At 40.4% G+C, this 27,835-nt stretch overlaps 1 protein-coding gene across 2 annotated transcripts; it reads left to right on the top strand.

Annotated features, from left to right (window-relative positions):
* On the top strand, positions 1–27,429 carry ppfibp1a (PPFIA binding protein 1a). Of its 2 annotated transcripts, none has more exons than XM_073838649.1 (25): positions 1–165; positions 4,992–5,073; positions 5,811–6,016; positions 6,612–6,701; positions 6,851–6,964; positions 8,549–8,659; positions 9,205–9,297; positions 9,652–9,769; positions 11,576–11,637; positions 12,771–12,855; positions 13,207–13,289; positions 13,610–13,683; positions 14,031–14,085; positions 15,369–15,528; positions 23,101–23,230; positions 23,309–23,449; positions 23,530–23,680; positions 23,794–23,905; positions 24,026–24,114; positions 25,392–25,511; positions 25,599–25,724; positions 25,804–25,992; positions 26,532–26,690; positions 26,768–26,833; positions 26,918–27,429. In XM_073838649.1, exons 2-25 carry the CDS (start codon positions 5,010–5,012, stop codon positions 26,990–26,992), a joined length of 2,673 nt encoding a protein of 890 aa, XP_073694750.1. In that variant the 5' UTR covers positions 1–165; positions 4,992–5,009; the 3' UTR covers positions 26,993–27,429. The 2 variants fall into 2 exon arrangements, with proteins under 2 accessions (XP_073694750.1, XP_073694751.1); XM_073838650.1 differs by having other exon boundaries at positions 2–165; positions 23,309–23,440.
* The last annotated feature ends 406 nt before the right edge of the window (positions 27,430–27,835 follow it).

Here is a 27,835-nt window from a genome sequence, read left to right as displayed (position 1 = left end):
AAGTCCGAAAGTTTCGCCGCTGCTCTTAGAGGAGACACGTTCAACTTCATTTGAACACAATAATATGAGGGACGCTCGGGATTATATGTTGATTTCAGACACATACATCTGCTAAAGGAAGTTTATTACTTAAAACAACGTTAGGACTTCTCATTACATTAGAAGGTAAGCAGTTTCCATTATTTGAAAAAGCGATTAAACAATAATAACGCACTTCATCTGTATCGCACCTGAGAGTCGTTTACGCGTTTTAAAAAGCTTGTTTTTGTCTATTTTTTCTTTTGTTTAATCGTTTTTTGTATTTTTATTCATACCTGATTATGCACTGCGAATATGTAACACATTTTATTAATTTATTTGTAAAATCGCTCTAGGTTTTTACATTTATAACAAATTAACTAACGTTAGAAATCTTCCACTTTGAAAGGTAATGTTATTTGAGGGTTAAGCTACAATAACTATTTCTTTGTTTTAACTTGTGAATGTGTCTTTTTGTTGGAGAATATCATGATTTGCTTTTCTATATTCGCTTGTGGGTGTGACTCCTAAATCTGAAGTTGGTCATGATTCTGTGTGTGCGCAGACTTTCATATCTTGTGCTGTAAAGACTTTAAACCTGTGTGTAAGTATATCCTGTGTTTACTGTAACTTCCAGAGAGGAACTGTGGCCTTTCACAGTGGAAAAAGGTCAGCTATGACCTCAGAGATTTTTTTTTTTAATTCTTCAAATATAAGACCCCAAATTGCTCCCATGCAGACTTGAAGTGTGGGGCAGATGTTTCCTATCTTGTCCTCCACATGTTTCCTTGTATTCCTTTGAACAAAGACATGCTGTAGAATGTCAGAATCAAAGCATTATCAATGCAGCCATTTGGCTTTGACATTTTAATCATGTTAAATGTAACTCTGTTGTCTGGCAATCATGTGTCATGTGATCACATACAGTAAGATTTTTTTAAAGGAGACTTTTCTGCTCATCAAGGCTGTGTTTGTTTGATAAAAAATACAGAATACAGAAATTTTAATGCAATTTAAAATAGTGTTTTTTTGTTTTAATATACTTTAACGCATAATTTATTCCTGTGATGCAGAGCTGAATTTTCAGCATTGTTACTCCAGTCTTCAGTGTCACATGATCCTTCAGAAATCATTCTAATATGCTGATTTATAATCAGTGTTGGAAACCGTTGTGCTGCTTAATATTTTTTATTTATTTTTTTTGGGAACCTGTTTTACTTTTTCAGCATTCTTTGATAAATAAAACATTAAAAAGAACAGCATTTATTTAAAATAAAAAAACTTTGTAACAATAAACAGCTCGTTCAAAGTTAGGGGTCAGTACATTTTCTCTCTTTGAAAGAAGTTAATACTTTTATTCAGCAAGGATGTGTTAAATTGATAAAAAGTGAAAGCAAATGTTGTTAGAAAAGATTTCTATTTTGAATAAATGCTGTTCTATTTAACTTTTTATTCGTCAAAGACTCCTGAAAAAAGTATCACAGGTTCCAAAAAAATATTAAGCAGCACAACTGTTTCCAACATTGATAATAAAAGTAATAAATCAGTATATTAGAATGATTTCTGAAGGGTCATGTGACACTGAAGACTGGAGTAATGGCTGATGAAAATTCAGCTTAGCATCACAGAAATCAATTATATTTTAAAATATGTTAAAATTAAAAAACTTATTATGAATTTAATTATTAATATAATTATGAATTTGAATTTCTGTATTTTTGATCAAATAAATGGAACTTTGAGTATAAGAGACTTTAATGTGTGCACATTTGTAAAACATGTTGTGCATTTGCCCCAGTATCAATAGTATTTATAATAATAATAATAATGATGATGATAATGCTAAATGATCCCGTATTGAATAAGAACCCATTTCTGAATTGTGTCGATTAAGGGCTTTACTGATGGGCCTGAGGGTGTACTTTAGACATAAATGGTTGGGAAACACTGATGAATGGTGAGAGATGTCTCTGGTCTTTATCGTCCAACAGCTCACTCCCCTATAAGAGGAATGCTGCTATCGTCCCTTACCATTAAAGCACTTTATCAAACCAAGTGATACGACATGGGATGTGCTTTTACTTTTATTCAGGAACTCGAAGCAATGTGGAAATCTCAACTTGCACACTCCACCATTCAGCTGAACGATTAGTAGCGGATGGAACTTCACCACTAGGAGCTTATTTAATGCCGAAGGCCACATATGTGTCACATCTGTGTGTTTGCATAGTGTATAACTCAGTAGCATGATCCGTCGGAGAGATTAGGAGCATTTGGGACGAGGCTCAGTCTGGATAACGGCACGGGCAGCGGGTTGTTTTTCTTTCAGACTACCCCCACTCCATCCCATATCTCCACATCTGTTCAACGTCAGAGTATGTAAATAAATCCGAACGACTTCTACCTTTGTACTCGTAGGACCGCCTGGGCACCAAGCCAGCTGGTCACAACCATCCCTCCTAGAGTGCTTCGGTTAACAACCCTGTAAGGCAATATGCAGTCTGCTGATTTATTGTATATTTACTATTAAAACACTTGAATTCATTTTCACAAGAGGCTTGACAGAGCTTTGGCCTCAGGGCGGGCTGTACCATATCTATGTTTAGAGGAAGCGCTGATTGTAAAGGTATGCGGAGGGAGCGCACATCTGGAGGAGTTTTTCAGGAATCTGGGAAGAGGGGGAGGTTCTCGATGGATCTGGTCATCTGGGTCATGGAGGCACTGGTGCATGGTACGCATACGGAATATTTAGTGCTACAGCCAATTAACTCTGTTTCTTCCCCTCTTTCCGTATGGAAATGTAATTCCTCAGTCCATTTGTGACTGATTAAAATCTGCAGTTTACTACTGGAAAGTATTGTTTTAACTTTGCTTGCAGCCAAAGATCACTCCACACTATCACGAGGGGCTTCTATCCGTATGATTTTCCGTCCAGGCTTTGTGAAATGGAAAATCAAAATATCCATGAAAAGAACACATCAGAGATGGTTCTCATCAGAGTGGATGGAAACACTTGAGCGGAGTTTCTTTTGTTGGGTCATGTGAATGCTTAAACTGGTCGCATCTAAGCAAATATTCACTTTCAAAGTTTCCCCTTGCACTATGTACAGAAACTGCCAGATATCCAGGGCTTCCCCATAGGAAGTGATGCAGGCAGCTGACTAAATACAGCTCCTTTTCCCTCCAGGGATGTGGAGAATGTTTTCTTTTAGCCAAAAGTAGCTGTGGATTTCAAGCTGGGCGGACCTCCACTTTGGCCAGTGTTTCTACAGGTGGTAATGAGTCTGAATGTCAGTTCGAATCGAGTAGATGGTAACTTATTTTAGCACTTTCATTCATTCATCAGTCAAGTTTCGGTGAGGATTTGCCTGAGGAAGACGCTGGTCACGGGGCTTCAAAACAGCTTTTGTTTGCAGTGTGTTTTTAACAAGCATTGTGTACAAAGGACTTATTGACCTAAAAATCTAATATCCATAAACAAAGCCCTGCCTGCTTCTCTTGCTACATAAAAACAGTGATGTGACGTAGGCCGGTCTTGCCCTTTCTGCTTTCTGCAGTCCTCGTTGATCAGATAAGTTCATAATTGAATAGGTTCATGTTAGAATGAGAATGTAGCTTGTTTCTGTGCTCTTTCTCTGGGGGTCGGTGGTAAACGGACAAACAAAGACCTCTGTGTTAGTTGTTGAGAGTACCAGCTCTCTTGCAGTCTATAACAAAATTAAGTAGATAATTTTTAGTGATTTACCCCACTGTTTTGGCTTTTGTAATTGTGACCAGCAGTGTAGTCCTATATAGCGATGGGTCAGTATGGTTTACCAGTTGTTCAAAAAACAACTGATGTATTGTTTAAGCTTTGGTATTTTTAGATAGTTTGCATAGTAAAACTTTAAATTTGTGTTCAGCGCTGGTGTAAACTCAATACACATTTAGAAAAGTGTCTTTTACCATTGCATGGCATTTTGTGATTTCCCTTTTTTTTAGTCCCTTTTTCTTGTTTTAAGTAAACAGTTTAAATATTTAACTTTAACATTTTTAATTTCTGTTTAGTTACACATTTTTATTTAGTTAGTTTTTTATTATTAAGTTTTCATCTAAAATTTTAGGTGACACTTTACAATACGTTTCATCAGTTACATTATTTAGCATGAAGTTAAGGTTAATTTCAGCTGTACTAATGCATTATTAAAATCATAAGTTATTAGTTAACATTAGTTAATGCACTGTGAACCAACATGAACAAACAATGAACGGTGGTATTTTTATTAACTAACATTACCAAAGATTAATAAATAGTAAATGCATTGCTTGTTGTTCAATTGTGTTAGTTAATACATTAACTAATGTTAACAAATGACATCTTACTGTAAAGTGTTACCAAATTTTATTTTAGCATTATTTTAATAGTTCATTTTTAGTTAACAATAACAACACTGTCCTGCATACCTTAAGGTTTGTAGTAGGGTTTTTTTAACTCATTTTAGCAGCTGCTTATGCATGTTTTGACATGTGTTCGTAAGCAAGGCATACCCGTCTATTAGATATAATTTGCCTTGCTAATCTAAATTAATTTTAAAATACTAATTACAGGGTTCATGCAGGGATCCAACCTGTTAGGTGGAGAAGGGAAGCTTCTGTCGAGCTGTAGGCCAGTGGCACTAACAGACTGGACATGAAGCCTGTGGGACTTTGTTTTGAAGGTCTGAAATTCCAAGCATTCCAACACACAGCGGAGAAAAATCCTGGGAGAATCATGTCATTATCCCACACACGAGTCCTCCCATTCTGCAAAGTGGGAAAGAATTGGCTCATATTAGTGCCAGGCAGGAGAGAGAACATCAGATAGATGAATTTTTGTTATGAGATGTACCATGTAGGATGAGGTGTTTAATTTATGCACCACTGATGACAATTAAAAAAAGAAAAAAGGGAGTTAAAGCAATGTCCTTGCTTAACTTTAAATGTTGCATTTGCAGGATTCAAGAAAGGTGATCATGATGTGCGATGCAAGTGATATGTTGGCCGCTGCTCTGGAGCAGATGGATGGAATCATTGCAGGTACGACTACATAAATGATAAACACCGTGTACAAAAAATTATTCTTTCTGTTCTTTATTTTATTATTTGCAGCTTTACAGTCATCACTTGTTATTAAAAGCAACCCAACTTATTTGACAGATTTTTTAAGGGTCAATGCACATACGTAAAACTTGCAAGGAGAATAAATCTGCACTGTGAATGTTTCTGCAGATTGTACGAAATGAGAGTTTGCGTAGTGAGCACCATTACGAGCTTTTTCCATTATTTCAGCACTGATGAAATCTAATGCTTATTCAGTATGCGACCACATTATTGTCCATCTCTGGGAACATCAGGGACACATCAGAGAAAAATTGTTGTCTTGGAGCAAGATTGAGTCTTATGAAGGTTTTCCATTCCCTCTGTAATTATGGCAGTGGACGTCCCACTGTTTACTGTCTGACAATAAGCCACCCGAGAAGTGCGGTCACAGTCATCCAACCTGTGTTTTGTTTTGGAAAGTGCTGGAAGCGGCTACAGCAATACATAAGGTTTAAAGTGAAGTCACCCAAAAAATGTAATTTAAAATATAATAAATTCAGTCATTTGCTTACTCCCATTTTGTTTATTTTTTGGGAAATACAACCACAGTCATGTTCCAAAAATGCCAAATAATATTAAATCGAAGAAGTCCAAATTAAATTGTACACAGAACCCAACAGTTTTAACTCATCCCTAAATCCTTTTACTAATCCTCATTCTTGCACTTGCCGCAGGTTCTAAGGCTTTGAACTACACCAATGGCCTTTTTGATTGCCAGTCGCCAACTTCACCATTCCTGGGCAGCCTTCGAGTGCTGCACCTCTTGGAGGACCTGAGGGCTGCGTTGGACTTGATGGATCCCGAGGAAAAGGAGGGTCTGCGCAGTCAGGTGTCTCAAACCACAGCCGAGGGTCTGATGGAATGGCTTCGAGGCCAACTGGTGAGTTTACCCGTTTTAAATAAAGATGCTAAAATAGGAAGCTTTAATAAAGTTTGCTATTTTGGCCAGTTTTGTATACTGTTAGATGCAGAAATTACTGCTGACTTTTTTTCATATAATGTATTTATCTGTAAGTCTGACATAAGATTTTCTCCCTTTGCATTTTCCATTCTTAACTCCATGATTCATCTGGGTTAAGCACATTTCAGCTCCCCAACCCCTTTTTCCATATTCAACCTGAAGCATGCATGCTTTGTGAAATTTCCACTCCTGGGCAGCAAAATCTTACGATGTGAAAACCTTTCGCATACATCTCAAATAGCAGAGTATCATCTGTACGAAGCCCAGATGACTCACCAAAGGCAGCATGTGATTTTCTTTTTCAGGTCCCACTTGCGTTTGACTGAAAATGGTCATTTCAGTTCATTTCACTGCATTTTGTTGAATGTTTAGAGTCTGGTATTTCAAGAATGCAGTATGTGTCACACCATGCAGCCAGTAAATTTGCTGTGTCTGTTTGGAAATGTGTTTTCATGTATATTTAATGTAAAATATAACTGCGTCTAGCACTCTAAGCATTTGTTTATGTTTCCAGACCAATGGCCATGGATCTGCAGCAGGGGATTTGGTCTACCAGGAGCGACTCTCACGCTTGGAAAGTGACAAAGAATGTCTAGTGCTCCAGGTGTGTTGTCAAAACTGAGTCAAGAGACTTGGGTTGTGTGGGATTTTCTAGTCAGATTTGACGTTGTGTGCTTGCCTGCAAACAGCAATTGTAGTTTCTAAATGTCACACATCACACAAACTCAATAACTATCCACTCTGATCCCCCAGGTAAGTGTTCTGACAGACCAGGTAGAAGTTCAAGGAGAAAAAATAAGGGACCTGGACTCGAGCCTTGAGGAACACCGCATGAAACTGAATGCTACGGAAGAGTTACTACAGCAGGTCTGTGGTCTCTTTTATAAGCTTATATCCAATAACAGAAGCGCACAGCATTTATGGCCATATGGGTTTTCGAAAAATTTGTTTTCCTTCATTGTAAATGGTCTGCAAAGATGTTAATCAAAAAAGTGCATGACAAAGATATTGTCTTTCAAAAGAAAGAGTTGGCTGAACCGCCTTAAGTCATATTTTCCAGTCTTCTGCCTGTTATGATATACGTCACTCTGTAACACATTAGCATAATTCCCGCTTGCCCGTGAAATATGAACACTCTGACCTGCTTCTCTAATCTTACGGGTTTTGTTAAAGGAGGCATAACACGCAGTTTCACCTAATCTCATATTAATCTTGAGTACCTATAGAGTAGTACTGCATCCTTCATATCTCTTAAAGTCTTTAGTTTTATCATATTTACAAAAGAAAGATGCAGTTTTACTATTCTCTCCGAAAACAGCGGAGCTCCTGGAGGCGCGCCGTGGGTGGGGCTCTGATTGCCAACAAAACACAGACATTTAATGACGTTTCACTTACCATCTGCAGTTCTGAATCATGACCGGGATCTTTTATAGCTGGGACCGCTCCATCTTTCAGTATCAAACAATGTGCAAATCCAGCATCGGACTGGGCCTTGTTTATAAAACGTTTGTCAACAAACACACTTGTTTCTGCCCAGGAAAAAAAAAACTGCATCCACTGTTCATGTAACGCTGGGTTCTTCGGGAAGCTAAGCAAAGTTATCTTTGCCTTACAACCAAAACCACACTTCTTTAGTAGAGACATTCTTCCTGATTGAGTCCTGTGCAGCAGTGCAGCCGAATGAAGCACGTTGATGGGCGTGCTCTTCCGGGAGAAATGCCCATACAAGGAGTTCCACCCGTCAAGATGTAATGAAGAGCCATGATCGAAAAAAAATTAAGAAAACGTAAGAAATCCGGAAGTGTGTATTCGGCACATAATAAATATGTCCAAATCGTTTTTTTAACCTTTGGCCATGTTTAGCATGAGAATCCAACTCTTTAACAGTGTAAATAACAAGCATGAAACAGCATTGAACCCCACTTTAAACACTTGTCCGTGAAAGATAAGTCTGTACCATCTTTATTTGGACCAACAAGCTGAACCAAAACCTGTAAGTATGATTAATACGTTAAGTGTACATTTTCAATTGAGTTCTTAAAATATCAGCTCAAAATAAAGCACAATATTCCTGTTTTACTGAAACAGTTCTGATAATTCAGAATTATTTATAATACGGAAAGGCCACTCGTAACAGACTTGGCCAGCTGACCAATCAGAGCAGAGAAGGCTTATGGAAAGGAGTGGTTTACAGACCTTAAGTGCCGAACTGCTTCGAACGAATTGTTTCTAAATCATTGCAAAACGATTCTAATGTTAAATGTATATTTTGAGAAAATTACAATGTTTTCTGACTTCAGATGCATTTAAACCTGTAGGGGATTCCAACACAATATTAAGAGACACTTTAAAATACCATATGACCTGCTCTTTAAGACACATTCTTGTAATAGAGGTCAGTATTAAAGGAAAAGGTTTCTAAAAAAGGATGTAATATGTATTTGTTTGTAGGAGCTGCTCAGCAGGAGTGCTTTAGAGACTGAGAAACTGGAACTGCTGACCGAGGTATCAAGTCTGAAACTAAGACTAGCTGCTGCAGAAGGAGATTGCAGAGAAAGTGAGGTAAGGAGCACATGTTTGCACCATCACCACTGTGAAATTTCATAGGGCACAGAGTCCCACAGCCCTAATAAATCACAGTCTCCAGTCGTTAATTAGAACCTTAAAAGTGCTCTGAATGCAGAACCGAATGAGCTGCACTGACAATCTGAACATTTAATGAAATTAAACCTGGCTATTATGGTTTGACCTCCCTGTGCTTTCCATAGTGACATTCATTGCTGCTTAAGCCCCCAGCTTTATCCAGCAGAGGGTGAGAGCAAAACGCTGAGTGCCAGAGCCATTTCCTGTTATAAAGCTTTTTTGCCCCGTTTGAGTCTAGACTACACTGGACCCATTCAGCTTTCTCTCACTTGCATGAGGGAGTTTCAGTTTCAGAAACCAGAAATCCACAGTGGACCAAAAGAATGGGCTAGGTTTCCTCTGTGTTAGATGAAAATATAGATTTCATTTGGAGTATCCCTTTAAGATCTCAGTTTTAGTGTTTTGCAAGTCTCAAATTCCCTCTTGATGCTTTGACTTATAGATCTCATGGTCTGTCTCCATAGGGTCTTTATCAGGATGTGAAAGACATGCGCCTTCAGTTGACTTCTATGGAGGACGAGAGGCAAGAGTATGAGAGAAGTCTTAACTCTACCAAAGTACGAATGCCTTATGGTCAGGTGATAATTACACAACATTTAACAGCAAAAAGTTTAAAAGTTTAACAGCAGTGAAGTGTAACAGCAAGTGCTTGTCTATGAATCACTTTACCACACAGAGAAATCCTTGTGTAGTTCACTCTAACCTTCATGACTAGCCACTGGAATGTGCCAAGCTAATGAACTTTATCCACATGCTCAAAGCAGGACAAATTCACATAGCTGGACAGAATCATGTAAAATCATGTCTTTTTGATAACGCTATATTAGTAGATGAGTACATTTGCGTTTGGCACATGGTGAGCCTAGACTGAATCTGAACTGCAGATGTTAAATGTGTTCTTTATTGGTCAGGAGGAGCTGATATCACTACAAAAGCAGCTGGAAGAGAGAGAACAGGCACTTAGACGACTTCAGGACCAGGACATGCCAGGAGCCCCAAACACAGAACAGTCACAAAACAGAGATAAAGGTATGCAATATGCCAAATTCAGTTCTAACTTGTTAAATTCTAATCAGAATCTAACTAGAGAATTCATACATATACAGCTGAGGTCAAAAGTTTACATACACCTTGCAGAATCAGCAAAATGTTAATTATTTTACCAAATTAAGCGCGATCTTACAAAATGCATGTGATTTCTTTTATTTAGTACTGAGCTGAATAAGCTATTTCACATTAAAGATGTTAACATCTAGTCTTCACAAGAGGAAATAATGGTTGAATTTATAAAAATTGAATAATTGAATGATCCACAGCTGTTCTTTTTTTTTAGTTGTTCACGAGTCCTGAACAGCCTGCTGTTCTTCAGAAAAATCCTTCAGGTCCCACGAATTCTTTGTTTATTTTCAGCATTGTTGTGGATTTGAACCCTTTCCAACAATGACTGTATGGTTTTGAGATGCATCATTTCACATTGAGGGCAACTGAGGGACTCATATGCAGCTATTAAAGAAGGTTTAAATGCTCACTGATGCTCCAGATAATAAAAAAACAATGCATTAAGAGCAAGGGGTGTAAACTTTTGAACAGAATAAAGAGGTGAATGTTTATTTTGCCTAAATATCATATTTTTTTCATTTAGTACTGCCCTTCAGAAGCTACAGAATATGGTTCATGTTTCCCAGAGGACAAAATAAGTTAAATTTTTCCCTTAATCTTCAAATTCCAAAAGTTTTCACACCCATAATGCATTGTGTTTCCTTCTGAAACATCAGTGAGCATTTTAACCTTCTGTAATAGTTGCATATGAGTCTCTCAGTTGTCCTCAGTTTGAAAAGATGGATCTCAAAAGCATACAGTTATTGTTGGAAAGGGTTCAAATACACAAAAATGCTAAAAAAATAAACAAAAACAAAGAATTTGTGGGACCTGGAGGATTTTTCTGAAAAACAGCAGGCAGTTTAACTATTCAGGACAAACAAGTGACTCATGTGCAACTATCATTTAACAAAAAAAACAAAAAAAAAACAGCTGTGGATCATTCAAGTAACAACAGTATTTAGAATCAAGTGTATTTAAACTTTTGAATGGGGTCATTTTTATAAATTCACCTATTTTTTTTTCTCTTGTGGAGACTATATGTCTATATTTTATGTGAAATACCTAATTCAGGTCTGTACTAAATAAAAATACCATGCATTTTGTATGATCTCACCTGTTTTGGTAAAATAATTACCATTTTGCAGATTCTGCAAGGTGTATGTAAACTTTTGACCTCAACTGTATTTCATGATATCTCTGTTCATGTGTTTTTGTATTCACTATCATTATTTATGCTGCTTAGCATGAGTGGAAAACATGACTGTTCTTAGACTTTTGGACACTATCAAAAGGGAGTCCCGCACAGAACCATTTCGCAGCTATTAAATCCACTACTAAGTGCATGACACAGGAACAAAAACATTTTAGTGTGATAAAGGAGAAACTATCCCATTGCCAGCACATTGTAAGCTCAAGAAAAACAGTGTTGGAATGTGTGAGGTATATGAAGGTTTGTATTACACGTCTAGACATGCTTTTTGATTGATGGTGACCTGATTTTGGCTGTAAACTCCCCTGCTCTTATAACTCTGATTTGCAAAATGTGCTTGTATAGTCTCACATTATTTATTTATTACTGCAAATCATCTTTACCAGTGATGGTTTTGCTGTTTCTGAGGTGTTTATTTTAGTGATTCTAGAGATATAAAAATGTATCAAAGGCCTCAGTCTTATTCTGAAATGGTTAGCATGTTGCTATAAGATACTATTTCTGAAGTTGTTTTGTGTGTTCAGACATGGAGGTGCAGAGATTGAGGAGTGCTGTTGAGTCCTTGAAGGCAGCCAATGAAGAGAAGGTAAACAATATGATGTCCCGCTATTTTGCTATGACGATCACATCAACCACCTGCCAGCACACACATTATTTCACAGTCTGTAGTTTCTAATTAAACCATCTTCGCAATCTTTCTAATTAAACAGTCTTTGCCTAAATGTGTGCGTGCAGAAGTAGAGATAAACCAGTCAAAGGATAGTTTTATGTAAGTTAATTCTTCTATTCAGTATGTATGCATAAAATTGATCAAAAGCTTTCGAAAATTATATTTCAAATAAAAGCTGTTCTTTTAGTGTAAATATATATATATATATATGCATTTTCTTTAATGTTTTTAGATAAGTTTATTTTGCTCATCTATATATATTGAGAAATATTATTTCGATGTAAATAATTATGTGAATACAGTACATTACTTCAGTCTTCAGTGTCACATGATCCTTCAGAAATCATTCTAATATGCTGATTTATTATCAATGTTGAAAACTGCTTAATATTTTGTTGGAACCTGTGATACTTTTTCCTCAGGATTCTTTAATAAATAGAACGTTTAAAAGAACAGCATTTATTTAAAATAGAAATCTTTTTTTAACGATATAAACTACCATTTAACTTTGTGGTCAGTGAAATAAATTAATACTTTTATTCACCAAAGATTTGTTAAATTGATAAAAAGTGATGGCAACGACTTTTAAAAGATTTATATTTTGAATAAATGCTGTTCTTTTTAACTTTCTGTTCATCAAAGAATCCTGAAAAAAAGAATAACACATTTAAAAAAATGATAAATATTAAGCAGCACAACTGTTTCCAACATTGATAATAAAGGTGAAAAATCTGCATATCAGAATGATTTCTGATGGATCATGTGACACTTAATACTGGAGGAATGGCTGATGAAAATTCAGCTTTGCATCACAGGAATAAATTATATTTTAAAATTGAAATCAATTATTTTAAACTGTAATGATATTTCACAATATTACTTTTTTTTTCTGTATTTTTGGTCAAGTAAATGCAGCATTGATGAGCATTAGACAATGTTTAATATAAACATTAGAAATCTTACTGATCCCGAACTTTTGAATTGTTTTAAATTGATTTGTATTTCATATGATATTCAATTCTACATTGTTTTAATCTGAAACTTTTTAGGATTTGAAGATAAAAGAGCTGCAGCAATCTCTGATCCGTTATAAGCGAGTTCAGGAAATGGTGATGTCCGTGCAGGCATCTAAAGGTGACACTTTCATGTCTGTCTTTTGTTTATACGTTATTTCCTTTTGGAAATAAATGCTCATATTACAACGGCACGCTATAAACAATTAAAAACGGTATGTCCGTGACACAAAATTGAAACCTGTTGACTGGGAGAATAACTTTAACTTCTGCTATAATGTAAACCTCCTGATCTTTAGTAGGTGAATCTCCTGTTACCATTTACACGAGATTCATTGCTTAATCGGTACCACTTGTGTCTTTTTCAGAAAGATTTTGATCTCAAGAATATTTCCCAGAAAGCTTTTGTCTGCATCCCAGTCTAATAGCCTGGCTGATTTATCCTGTCTTATGACTTGTGTTGTTTTCCCAGACAAACCCAGGGATGACGACACAAGAGAAGGGCTGTGTGACACTGAGATGATCTCCACAGGAGGCACAGAGGAAACTGATGAAGTATGAAGGGTCTTACACTCTCTCACACACACACACACACACACACATGGTTATGTACACAGGATGTTCCTCAGACTTCCTTTTAGACCCCCTCCTTGCAGTACTTTCATTGTGATGCTCTGACAGAGAATAACAATTTAATCAACCTTTTTTTTGACTGGGAACGTCTCTGTTGTTTTTGTTTGGGAGCAGCATCCTGTACCTTCAGGTCATTTCAGACCAGTCACTGCTGGCTTCTCTTGTCGATTAAAATCTGACTCGTCAGAAAATACTTCTCTCTTGCATACTCGCATACATCAGTGTTGTTGTTTCTTATGCAGCCTCAGCTCATTCCATGTTCAGAGCTGCTCCCTGAAGTGACCACACACAAATCTGCAGCTGAGACCACGGACAGGTCTGTTTACTTACTGTAGACATTTGTTATTCCTTGTGTGTTCATACAAAGATATATTGATGTTCAAGTATTTTCCGTGGTTGGGGAACAAAGCAGAGATTGAAGAAATTGGTCTGCACTGATGTTCAGGCACTTTCCATGGATAGTGTACAAAATAAGACTTGGAAATTTAATCAAATATGAAAAGTTAAGAAAATTAAGGTTAATATAATACTTATAAAAAAAATCATATCTTACCATCTTCTCCCTGACGATCATGGAATATGTACCCTTATGCACATCTTTATTGTAAATTGTTATTACATTATTAAATTTGTGACTGATTTGATTTTTTCCTTTTTTTTTAGTGTCTTTAGTGAAGTACAGCAGCCTGAAGGATCTCGTTTGACAAGCAATAATGAGGTACCAACTTAATCTATGAGAAATTATGAAATATGTGACCCTAGACCACAAAACCAGTCTTAAGTCGCTGGGGTATATTTGTAGCAATAGCCACAAATACATAGTATGGGTCAAAATTATTGATTTTTCTTTTATGCCAAAAATCATTAGGAAATTAAGTAAAGATCATGTTCCGTGAAGTTTTTTGTGAAATTCCTACTATAAATATATCAAAATGTAATTTGATTAGTAGTATGCATTGTTAAGAACTTAATTTGGAGAACTTTAAAGGTGATTTTCTCAGTATTTAGATTTTTTTGCACCCTCAGATTCTAGATTTTCAAATAGGCGTATCTCAGCCAAATATTGTCCTATCCTAACAAACCATATAAAAAAGCTTATTTATTGAGCTTTCATATGATGCATACATCTCCGTTTTGTAAAATTTAACCTTATGACTGATTTTATAGTCCAGGGTCACATATATAGTCAAACCAAAATTTATTTCGACACCTTCAGCATTTCTTATATTATCATTATCACAGTTTATTTGCTATAGATTAGATTTAGAAAATGGTAATAAAATATGACAAGAACCCAGAGTTAAACTGTGTCAGAACAAATTTACCTTGATCATCAGAAAAGAATTACACTCAAACCAAAATTTGAGACGTATTCAGACATGTTTAAACATTCTCACATTATCAGTTTATTTGCTATAGTTTCGAAAATGGTAATACAGTTCAACTGTGTCAGAACAAATTCATCTTGATAATGTCTGATAACTTTGATGGAAAGGTATGTAACAAAACATAGTCGGGTCAAAGTGTCAAATCTAATTATGGGTCCCAAAACTTTATTAATTTTACTGGTCCCCTGTATGAAGATTTTTGGGTGTAATATGTTACAGTTTACTTTATTTTGCTATCCTCACTTACATAAATTAACTATAGTGTATTTCACCCACTAGTAAAAATATATCTGGTGTCTGAATAATGTTTGGTTTGACTGTATTAATAAGATCCAGTAAAAAGGTTGGCACCACCTGTTGGTTAAAAACTCTACTTGCACACAATAAGGTCACTGTTCTCATTTAAGCACAATGGCTCCCCCTACAGCATCTCACATCACCTAAGCAAGCATACTTTACTAATTCATTGTAATAATAGATCAACATGAGCGTGACAAAAAGCTGATTACTGAGCATCTAATTTGTTTTTAAATATAACTTGGGAGCTTTTTAGAAGCAAAAGTGTAATATTTCAACCAAGATCTGCAATATAAGAATCTGCTTAATATTTCAGGATGATGCCAGTAAAAATGGAGGCTCTCCATCCATCTCCCCAACTCAGCCCAGCTCCGGAGGCAATGAAAGTTTTGGCTCTAAAAAAACACGGTCCTCTTTTGGACGTGGCTTTTTCAAGATCAGAGGCAGCAAGATGGCAAACAGCGATCCCAATCTGGGTGAGTTAGACCAAACGCTGTCTGTAAAACGTACTCGGTTACTAACGTAACCTCGGTTCTCTCAGAGAGGGAACGAGTACTGCGTAAGCTAAGCTTACGCTTAGGGGAAAATCCTTTCCGCGAGAGATATTGAAGCCAAAAAATTATCCTTAATTTTGTATTAATGTAAAACGCGTTGCCGCAGTGAGCAGACATAGGCGAGGCGTATTGCTTGCCTATTGGCTGCTCTGCAGCAACTGCAGCACCTATCGAGCGAGGCTTGGCGCGAAACCAGCTCCAATGAGAGCCTTTCGCGCCTAATACGTCATCTCCCGCCGAAAGTGGCGTGATCCAAGCCTATAAATATCGCTCGAAGGTAGCTACACTCTGGTTTTTTCATCATAAAAGCGCCCAGAGCACGCGCTTGCACGGCAAGGTACGCAGTACTCGTTCCCTCTCTGAGAGAACCGAGGTTACGTTAGTAACCGAGTACGTTCTCTTACGAGAGGTCTCTCGTACTGCGTAAGCTAAGCTTACGCTTGGGGACCCCATGTAAAACGCCGTGCATGCCAAGATCTGATACCATAGACCCGAGGGCGAATAGCCCGGGGTTCATATAGTGTTTGAACGTGCTTGAACATATAAGGGGATTAGGACCCTATAAACACTGGCTCCTGGTATATCCGGGCAGGTAAACGACCTGGATAAACTTGGAACATGGGTCTAGATATCTGTTAATATCTAGACCGATAGCAACTTGGCCTGTAGGGCGGGAACCTCCAAGTTGTAGAATCTTATGAATGTAGACGGAGAGGCCCAGCCTGCCGCCGTACAAATGTCTTGCAAGTTAATTCCACTCGACCAAGCCCACGACGAGGCCACGCCCCTCGTGGAATGTGCTCTGACACCCAGCGGGCATCGCATGCCCTTGGACTCGTACGCCAGTGCAATAGCATCCACTATCCATCTGGATAAAGTCTGTTTTGACGCAGCCATTCCTTTAGAATGCCCGTAAAACGAGACGAACAGCTGTTCTGTCTGTCTAAAAGCAGACGTGCGAGACACATAGACTCTTAGCGCTCTAACTGGACATAAGAGTCTCGCGTCAGCCTCATCATCCCCAACCGGCAGAGCAGACAGTGCGATGACCTGTGCTCTAAACGGTGTGTTAATAGACTTTGGCACATATCCATGCTTGGGTTTGAGTATAACTTTAGAGTCGTTAGGTCCAAACTCCATGCATGTCGCGCCCACGGAGAGCGCATGCAAATCTCCTACGCGCTTCACTGAAGCGAGCGCTAGGAGGAATATAGCCTTAAGAGACAGATATTTTAATTCAGCCGCCTGTAGTGGTTCGAATGGTCCGCCCTTCATAGCGTCCAGCACCACAGAAAGGTCCCAAGTTGGGACTGAAGGCAGTCTGGGTGGATTTAATCTCTTAGCTCCCCTAAGGAAGCGTATGATTAAATCATTCCTCCCTATTGACTGACCTAGCGTTGTCATCGAGAACGCTGCTATGGCCGCCACATAAACTTTGAGCGTGGACGGGGACCTGCCCTTGTCCAGCAGCTCTTGTAGGAAGGAAAGTACATCTGTCACTCCACAGTCTGTGGGTGAGGATCCGCGGGCTGTGCACCAGTCCGCAAATATCGACCACTTCGAGGCATAGAGCCGTCTAGTAGATGGCGCCCTAGCCTGTGTGATCGTTGATATCACTCCTGTGGGGAGTTCATCATATATTCCCTGGTGACCCATACATGAAGGGACCACAGCTCGGGGTGAGGGTGCCAAATCGCGCCGCCCGCCTGCGAGAGGAGGTCTCTCCTCACAGGTATTGGCCACGGTGAGATGCTCGTCATCTGCATCAGCGCTGTGGCTGGTTCCCCCAAAACGGCGCTATTAGCAGTATTGCACACCCTTCCTCCTTCACCCTCTCTATCACCTGAGGTAGGAGAGAGACTGGGGGAAAAGCATAAAGAGGACGGTGGGGCCGCGCATGGGCTAGCGCGTCCTTGGCTTTGGAAAAGAATTCTAGACAATGAGCGTTGTCCTGAGATGCAAATAGATCTATCTCCGCTCTGCCGAATGTTTTCCATAATAGTTGCACCGTCTGAGGGTGCAGCGACCATTCGCCCGCCGGAACATTGTTCCTGGACAGTCTGTCTGGTCCTATATTTAGGGTCCCCCGCACGTGCGCTGCCCTCAGCGAGCGCAGGTTGCGATGAGCCCATACCAGAAGGCGTTCTACAAGTGCATGTAGTTTTCTGGACCTGAGACCGCCCTGGCGATTTATGTAAGCCACTACCGATATGTTGTCAGAGCGGACTAATACATGACTTCCCTTCAATAAGGGAAGAAAATATGTCAGCGCATTCTCCCCTGCCATCATTTCGAGGCAGTTGATATGCAGCGATTTCTCGCGTTCTGACCACTGGCCGAACGACGGTCTGCCGTCTAGCAGCGCTCCCCATCCCGAGGTGGACGCGTCCGTGGACACTACTTTCACCTTCGAGGGTCTCTCTAGAGTGACACCTGTTTGGTACCAGCCGGCTGTTCTCCACGGCATCAGGGCTGTAACGCATCTCTGATTGATCGTGAGACGGAGTCGACCGGACGCCCACGCTCGGCGCGGCACTCGCGCTCTCAGCCAGAACTGCAGTGGGCGCATGCAGAGCATCCCTAACTGTAGAACTGATGATGCTGAGGCCATAAGACCTAACACTCTTTGAAAGGTCTTGAGCGGGGCAGACTTGCTGCGGCAGAGCGCGCTCACTGCGCTCTGAACGTTCAGCGCGCGCACTGACGAAAGCTTCGCTGTCATTGTCAGCGAGTCCACTTCTATGCCCAGGAAGGAGATATTCTGGCTGGGGTTCAGCGAGCTTTTCTCCCAATTGACTTTCAAACCCAAGTTCTCGAGGTGATCGAGTAACATGGTCGTGTGTTCCCTGAGCATTGAGTGAGATTGCGCTAAAATCAGCCAATCGTCCCAATAATTCAGTATTCGCACGCCTTTCTGTCTGAGCGGGGCGAGCGCTGCGTCCCTGCACTTTGTAAATGTACGGGGTGCTAGGGACCAACCGAATGGCAGGACTGTGTACTGATAAGCTTGGCCCTCGAAGGCGAATCTCAAAAATCGCCTGTGACGCGACGCTATCTGTATTTGAAAATACGCGTCTTTCAGATCCACTGACACAAACCAGTCTCCTCGGCACACTTGTGCGAGGATTTTCTTGGTTGTGAGCATTCTGAACTTTCGCTTCACTAGCGCTTTGTTCAGTTGCCTTAGATCTAGTGGTCACTTCGGCTCGTAGCAGGTGTGCTGCATCTGCCTTTATCGTGGTCTCGACGCGCGCCGTGTAACGGCGAGGGCGTCGTCGAAACTGGAGCGAATAGCCTCTCTTTATAATGTCCAGCACCCATTTTGAGACCCCTGGGAGTTTTTCCCATGCATCTATCATGTAATGCGAGGGGGTGGGTGCGAAGCGCGCTCCGATCTGTTACTAACGGAGCCGCTTCGGTGTCTGTGACATGCAAGGCTCGGGGTACGCTGACCGCGGGGACTGCTTTCTCTGTGTGTATGTGTGGTTGCGTGGTAACGGCACATTTAACACACTCGATGCAGCTTTAAGCCGCGTAGACTGGGCGTCGTCCGGTTTACAGAAACCGTAAGACCTGCCTGATGTAATATGTGTGGGCACTCTGAGGTGGGCACATATAACACCTGCGAAGTCGGTGAAACTGTAGCGAATAGCCTCCTTTAATAATGTCCAGCACCCATTGTGAAACCCCTGGGAGCTTTTCCCATGCATTTACCTGTAACGCAAGGGGGTAGGTGCGAAGCGCGCTCCGATCTGTCAATAACGGAGTCGCTTCGGTGCGTTGTGACGCACGAGTGACTGTGACATTCGAGGCTCGGGGTACACTGACCGCGGGGACTGCTATCTTTGTGTGTATATGTGGTTGCGTAGTAACGGGCACATTCAACACACTCAGCGCAGCCTTTAGCCGTGTAGACGGGGCGTCGTCCGGTTCGTTTTTACAGAAACCGTAAGACCTGCCTGATGTGATATGTGTGGGCACTCTAGGGTGGGCACATTATCACATGTGAAGCGCAGCCGATTCGGGTCGACTTTATGTGCGCGGGTTTTGTATGACAGGATGTGCTCATGTGTATGTGCATGCGAGCTACACACAAAACACCTTCGGCTATGGCCGGAACACCCGAAAATACACTCCTTTGAGGATTTAATTGGGTAGCCGTGAGAACGGCTCTTGAGTGCAGACAAGCAGGCTGCAGCGCCGGCTTGATGACTGCGGATAACGCTGGAACAGCCACATTTCTTGGAGCTGAGCGAGCGAATACTTTCGGTGGGAGTCTGGCAGCCGCGGGACTCGCGCACCGGCGTTCAACACTCCAAACAGCGTTCGCCTGCATAGAGCGAACGCACTCCTGGTTTCGTTTTTACAGAAACCGGTTGACGTGCATAATGAGGTGTCTGTGAGCACTGTGAAGCGGGCACATTTAACATCCCAAAGCATAGAGTTAATGCACTGTTGGTTTCGTTTTTACAGAAACCAACAGTGCATAATGTGGTGTCTGTGGGCACTTTACCACGTGTGACGCGCAATCGATCTCAGTCGATTTTATGTGCGCTGTGTTTGTGTGTAGAGATGAGCACTGGTTAGTGGGCATATTCATACGACACATGAAACACCATCGGCCGTGGCCGGGACACCAGATAGTACACTTTATTGGGGGTATATCTGTGTAGCCGTGGGAACGACTTTTGTGTGCAGGCAAACGGGCGACGGAGCCGGTTTGTTGGCTGCAGAAAACACTGGAACAGTCACATTTCCTGGAACTGGACGAGCGAATAACTTTGGTGGGGGTCCGGCAACCGCGGGACTCGTACACTGTCGTTTTCCCAGATGTGCCAGGACGATTTCGGAGGCTCAGGTTTCAACTCAATCCTGGGCCGCGGGCCGCGTCTGGCGGGGCGGCGGCCAGACGAGAAAAAACGTCAGAAAGCGTTAACCACGGGTGCCTCTCAGCAACGGTGAGAGACCATGTTACGCAGCGCTGACGCGGCTAGGCGGCGGCGAGAGCGCGGCGAAGCAGGTTTGACGTCTGACGGCAAGCTTTAGAGGGGAGGGCCGACTTAGCACGCCGTCCAGCGGAGGGCAGACATAAGTGGGCTGCTATCGCCTCTTCTGAGCAGCATGCGCGTTCCCGCTTTGGCGGGAAACGGAAATCCTCTTCCTCCTTCATGGCCCCCCTCGTCAGCGGCGTCGATGGAAGCGGTGGCATACAGCGGCCGCTTTACGTCCGGAACAGAGGCTGACGAGGTCGATGAAGCGGGCGGGCGAACCGGCGAGCTTTGTCGGCTGGAGGAAGGGTCCGGGGCCCGCTGGGCACAGCGCTTTTTACGGCGCGACACCGCGCGGGCGGGGGAGCAGTCTCAGTGAAGAAGGCAAGGCAAGTCCTCAGAGTCGCCATTGGCATCTGCACGAGCCGTATGAAAGCATCTTTAAAAAGACACTTTGCTCTCTTAGAGAAACAGTGTGTATCGCAGCGGCGACACACACTGTAGATTATAAATGATTATAAAGGATATAGGCGCCGGAAAGCGCAGCAGGAAGGCACGGAAGGCGGCGTGGCCAGCAGTTCCAATGGCTCGTCCCGCTGAGATGCTTGCAGTCGACGGCGGCTTCTTCTCCGGCTCCAGCGATGCGTGAGCTTCGCTTGAAGGATGAAAAAATCAGAGTGTAGCTACCTTCGAGCGATATTTATAGGCTTGGATCACGCCACTTTCGGCGGGAGATGACGTATTAGGCGCGAAAGGCTCTCATTGGAGCTGGTTTCGCGCCAAGCCTCGCTCGATAGGTGCTGCAGTTGCTGCAGAGCAGCCAATAGGCAAGCAATACGCCTCGCCTATGTCTGCTCACTGCGGCAACGCGTTTTACATTAATACAAAATTAAGGATAATTTTTTGGCTTCAATATCTCTCGCGGAAAGGATTTTCCCCTAAGCGTAAGCTTAGCTTACGCAGTACGAGAGACCTCTCGTAAGAGAACATTTGTAAGCCTTTTTATTTAAAGGGATAGTTCACCCAAAAATGAAAATTTGATGTTTATCTGCTTACCCCCAATGCATCCAAGATGTAGGTTACTTTGTTTCCTCAGAAAAACACAAACGAAGATTTTTAACGAAAACCGGTGCAGTCTGCCAGCCTTATCATGGAAGTGGATGGGCACCAGACCTTTAAAAGTAAACAAAAACATGCACAGACAAATCCAAATTACACCCTGCGACTCGTGACGATACATTGATGTCTTAAGACACGAAACGATCGGTTTTTGTGAGAAACTGAACAGTATTTATATAATTTTTTACCTTTGATACACAGCCACGTCCATCTGTCATGAGCACGAGTTTGGCATCAGTCACGTCACATGAGCACGCGCTCTAGCGTAGAATACGCAAACGCCGTAAGGGGAAATCAGTGAAAAGTCCCGGATGAGTTTGCACAAACTAATGTAATCTTTTAGCTTTAAATCGGTTTAAACAATCAGGATACGCGCAAGTAATAACCATTTTGAATAGCCGCTATATCCACAATCTCTGTGCTCTGTGTAAACAATGAGTGTCGTATACATGCAACAGATCGCTTACGGCGTTTGCGTATTCTACGCCAGAAGCGCGTGCACATGTGACGTGACTGTGACAAACTCGTGCTCAGGAGAGATGGACGTGGCTGTGTATCAAAGGTAAAAAATGATATAAATACTGTTCAGTTTCTCACAAAAACCGATCGTTTCGTGTCTTAGGACATCAATGTATCATCACGAGCCGCAGGGTGTAATTTGGATTTGTCTGTGCATGTTTTTGTTTACTTTTAAAGGTCTGGTGCCCATCCACTTCCATGATAAGGCTGGCAGACTGCACCGGTTTTCGTTAAAAATCTTCGTTTGTGTTTTTCTGAGGAAACAAAGTAACCTACATATTGGATGCATTGGGGGTAAGCAGATAAACATCAAATTTTCATTTTTGGGTGAACTATCCCTTTAATACGTGCTTTATAAATGGTTAAAGTTTTACCTGAATTAAAGTACGCATATGTGACCCTAGACCACAAAACCAGCCATAAGGGTCCATTTTTTTTTGCAATTCGAGAATAAATAAGCTTTCCATTGATGTATGGTTTGTTAGGATAGGACAATATTTGGCTGAGATGCAACTATTTGAAAATCAGGTATCATAGGGTGCAAAAAATCTCAATTTTGAGAAAATCGCTTTTAAAGTTGTCCAAATTAAGTTCTTAGTAATGCATAGTACTAATCAAAAATTAAGTTTTTATATAATTATGGTAGGAAATTTACAAAATATTTCAATGGAACATGATCGTAATATCGTATAATGATTTTTGCCGTAAAAGCAAAATTGATCATTTTGACCCATACAATGTATTTTTGGCTATTGCTACAAATATACCCCTGCGACATAAGACTGGTTTTGTGGTCCAGGGTCACATATTTCTTGGTGGTTTTTGTAAGATTCACCTTATTAATACATTATTGGTCATATATTGGCAGTTGAAAGAGAGCGCAAGGGGACTGAGCACTTGGATTTGGCCGGAGTGCAAACTCAGAAGCCGAAAGCATTAGAGACACTCTCGCCTGAAGGGAAGAAGAAATCCAAGGGGATCATGAAGTTATTTGGAAGGTCTTTTAGTGTGTTTGTTAGTAAGTTTTCACTGGTTATTAAGATGAAGATATTCACTTTTACGCATACCTGCGTTAGGATGAAGAGAAGTCAGTCCACCTCCTCCGACCTGGATGATTCTCCAGAAACAGCGTTTAGGAGAGGAGGGGTCCGAGCCACAGCGGGACCCAGACTGGGCTGGTCACGTGATGCGCCGCGAAGCAATAACAAGTACATATGGTTTGTTTGATAAAAGTTATTTTGTTTATTTTTGATTTTTTTAGCAAGTACTACAACATGTTGTTAATGTCTCTTGTTAGTGAGCTGGACGGCCAGTTTTCACGCTGGAGTAAAGAGCAGGTGTGCGAGTGGTTGCAGAACCAGGGACTGGACTTGTATGTAAATCAGGCTCAGTATTGGATCAGCTCTGGACAGACATTATTGAAGGCGTCTCAGCATGATTTAGAAAAGGTCTTCTAAAAAGCCTCACATTTTTTAAATAAGCATGTACTTTTATTATTTTTCAATTTGTAACTTTAGGTTACTCTATGTGGAGATGTATGAAATTTCTGTCTGTGCTTCAGGAAATGGGCATCAAACATCCTCTACACAGAAAGAAACTGCAGCTGGCTCTTCAGTCGCTGGGCTCAGAGGAGGAAGATGCCATGGGCAAACTGGACTACAACTGGGTTACTCGTAAGTAACAATAATCGTACCCAGATGTCTGTGAATACAGTTGATTAAATGCTATTTAAGACCAATAACATTTAATTTCAGAGTGCGAATACTAATAGTTGTTTTCTTATTTTCTCAAAGGATGGCTGGATGACATTGGCCTACCTCAGTATAAATCTCAGTTTGACGAGGGCAGAGTGGATGGCCGCATGCTTCACCATATGACTGTGGTAGGTATCAAACAAACAAGTCTTAAAGAGAACCCAGGTATTAAGACTTGTGTGGCCTAATATAACATATATTATGTCTCTTACTGAAATATGTGACCCTGGACCACACAGGTATATTTTTAGCAATCTGCAAAAATAGATTGTATGGGTCAAAATTTTCAGTTTATGCCAAAAATCGTTAGGATATTAAGTAAAGATCATGTCCCATGAAGATGTTTTGTACATTTTTCTACAGTAAATATATCAAAACTTAAATTTTGATTAGTAATATTTCTAAGAACTTTAGTTGGACAACTTTAAAGTCGATTTTCTCACTATTTAGATTTTTTTTTTGCACTCTCAGATTTGAGATTTTCAAATAGTTGTATCTCAGACAAATATTATCCTATCCTAACAAAGCTTTTAGATGTATAAATCTCAATTTTAACAAATGTACACTTGTGACTTTTTTTTGTGGTCCAGGGTTGCGTATGTAGTAGAAAGCCTATGAAAGATTTACATTTTTGGTTGCACTTGGTGAGCTATTGGCACTACATGTTGCTATTTTTATCACAACACAACTAAGAATACCCAATTCAAAAAATAAAATACTGATACGATTTTTTTTTTTTTTTTTTTCTCCGCAAGGAGTCTAAATGTCCCCAAATATCGAGTGAAATCCGCACTGGAAAACTCCTTCAGAGGCTGCGGTTTCATGACTAGCGTCGACATGTTTACATCCTGCCAGGATGGCATCTAGCGTTTCTTTCTCTGCCATTTGTAAGCTCTTTCAGTAGCTGTGGTCGACTAAAAGCCTCAAAGGCATCAGGGCTAAAGTGGAGAGAACAAAGACGCAGGTGTTTAGGAAATTTTATTCATCCACAGGCATCTTCCCATTCTGTTCTTCTCTTCTTATCACTAGGAAAGCAGTGAAGACTTACATTGCTTCTCTTGTTGCCTGTCAGCTGAAAAAAAAAATGACTAAAAGAAGTACAATGTGGAATTGTATCAGTAATTTATTTTCCAAGTTGCGGTAAAAATGCAACATGTAGTGCTAGTAGTTTATTAAGTGCAACCATTTCATGTTATCACAATAATGCCACCTCTATAGGCAAGGTGGATTTTTTAAAAATAACGTCATCTTTTATGGGTTTTGTACTATATATTTAAGTACGAGACATACAATAAAGCCATACAAGTCTTAATACACAGGTTTAAAATTTCAATCATTCTAAGATGCTGATTTGGTGTTTAAGAAACTGTTAGTAATTTTTGACTTTTTCCACATGTTTGGTTAGGATGACCTGCTGGGTCTGAAAGTAGGCAGTGTGCTTCACCATCTCAGTATTAAGAGGGCCATTCAAGTGCTACGCATCAACTGCTATGACCCCAACTGCCTCCGCCGCCGGCCGACAGAGGTAACACCCTGCCATCATGCTACCACACTTGGCTCCATTCATTTCAAATACGATTTAGGTTTTTGCTGTATTTCCCCCTTTTATTAGAACAATCCCACACCAGCAGAAATCTGTCAGTGGACCAATCACAGAGTGATGGAGTGGCTCCGTTCAGTGGATCTAGCAGAGTACGCACCCAACCTGAGAGGAAGCGGAGTCCACGGAGGCCTAATGGTACATGCAGTGTGACAGAAGAAATCAGAGTTCCTATCAATGTTGTTTTTACTTATACTTCTTTACCTGTGTTTCTAAGGTTTTAGAACCTCGCTTCAATGTTGAGACAATGGCTCTGCTTCTCAACATCCCACCAAATAAGACGCTGTTGAGACGTCACCTTGCAACACACTTCCACGTTCTGATCGGCTCAGAGGCACAAAGGCTGAAGCAGGAGTATCTCGAAAATCCAGATTACAACGTCCTCACGGCCACAGCCAAAGTTAAGGCAAGTAACTGTATGCCAGTTTGCCTGTGGGTCCTTGAACATCTTTCTATGTGACTCTGGACCACAAAAACAGCCTTAGGTATAGCAATAGCCAAAATAATACTTTTATGGGATTTCATGGGTCAAAATTCTAAATCTTTCTTTTATTTTTATCATTAGGATATTAAGTAAAGATCATGTCCCATGAAGATATTGTAAATTACCCACTGTAAATATATCAATACTTTATTTTTGATTAATAATATGCATCGCTAAGAATGTCATTTGGACAACTTTAAAGGCAATTTTCTCAGAATTTTTGATTTTTTGCACCCTGAGATTCCAGATTTTGGCCAAATGTTGTCCAATCCTAACAAACCATGCATCAATGCAAAACTTATTTATTCTGATGATGATGATGATGTATAAATCTTAATTTCAAAAAACTGACCCTTATGACTGGTTTTGTGGTCCAGGATCTCATGTTGAACACTCAATTTTTTGGTAACAGCATTCTGGGAAAGTCTAACCTGTCCTTTGCCATTCTCTCCTCCTTTTAGCCAAGACGTATGTCATTTGGAAGTTTTGGGACGTTGAGACGGAAGCGACAGGAGGACATGGAAGAGTATGTTTGCCCTATGGATGTGCAGATGCCTCAGAGCAGCAGTTTCCATAAAGGCCTTGGCATATATGAAGAGAGCTTGGATCAGCTGGAGCAGGTATAAGCAAATCTTCACTGACTAAGCATCAAGTTTTCAGGTCATAGATGGTTTAAATGTGGTGCATCTCTGTGCAGATTGAGGACTCTGAAGGCACAGTGCGACAGATCGGCGCTTTCTCTGAGGAAATCAACAACTTGACTGTAAGACAACCCACATAACATTTCTATTGTGCTGTATCAGCTGTGGTCTCTTGTCCTTACCTCAGTTTCTCCTGTGTTCTCCAGAGCATGCTAAAAGAGGATGAGCTCTTCAGAGAAGCGTCCTTGCCTTCACCTGAAACCAGCGCAACAGACGCCTAAGTCTTTAAACATGACAATCATCGCTTAAGTCTGTAACTGTGAAATTTAAAAGCTGAAAGTCACTGTGATTTTAAAATGAAACGATAAGCTCCAATCACAGTGAAACTCGCAGTGAAATGTTATTTATTCATTTAGGAACTGCATATACAGTAACTGAAACCCCTGGCTAAAACCAAAGATGAGAAATCAAAATAGCAGTTAGATCTTTAATGTCTTTCTTTTATACCCTACTTTATGTGTATGTGACCATGCTGCATGTTTTTATCATTTCCTAGTTGGACGTTTACGCAATTTTATTGGGAGGGAAAATTGTTAATTTTGCCTGCAAACTCTTGATATTGTTATTCTATAACCATATCAGTGAATATCATGTACTATGTACTGTTTTATGCATGTGTAAGTCAAAGAAATTCAATTAAAACTATTTTTTTCCCAAATCCAATCTCTGTTTTTAAGACAATGTATATTAGTTTAGGTTCATTTGATTAGAGGATGATTATCATCATCGCCACCTTGTGGACAATGAGTGTAATGATATTCCTAATTAAGAAAGTAGTTGGAGCAAAGAGACTTTATAAAACAGAGCTGTCTAGTCCTGCTCCTGGTGAGACACTTTCCAGAGTTTAGCTCCAACCTCATTCAAAACACCTGAAGCAGCTACTTAAGGTCTGTAGATTCACTAGACCCTACCAGGCAGATTTGTTGGGTTTTGTTTCTAATTAAAATAAAAATATTTGAATAAGCAAATTGTTATTTGCATGATATGATTTTGTGTATCAGTCTGAGTTTGAATAAAGTTCTTAATTACAATTTTGATTTGTTTGTACATTTGGTTCTGTCTGA

This window comes from Garra rufa, chromosome 4 (genome assembly GCF_049309525.1).
Source record: "Garra rufa chromosome 4, GarRuf1.0, whole genome shotgun sequence".
Lineage (NCBI taxonomy): Eukaryota > Metazoa > Chordata > Actinopteri > Cypriniformes > Cyprinidae > Garra > Garra rufa.
This window is presented reverse-complemented; position numbering and strand designations above follow the sequence as displayed.

Bases quoted from the DNA above. Each gene is read 5' to 3' on its own strand.
- ppfibp1a (XM_073838649.1), top strand. From the start codon at position 5,010: ATGATGTGCGATGCAAGTGATATGTTGGCCGCTGCTCTGGAGCAGATG. The intron at 5,074-5,810 runs GTACGACTACAT...CACTTGCCGCAG, and splicing joins GATGGATGGAATCATTGCAG to GTTCTAAGGCTTTGAACTAC. The intron at 6,702-6,850 runs GTGTGTTGTCAA...CTGATCCCCCAG, and splicing joins AAGAATGTCTAGTGCTCCAG to GTAAGTGTTCTGACAGACCA.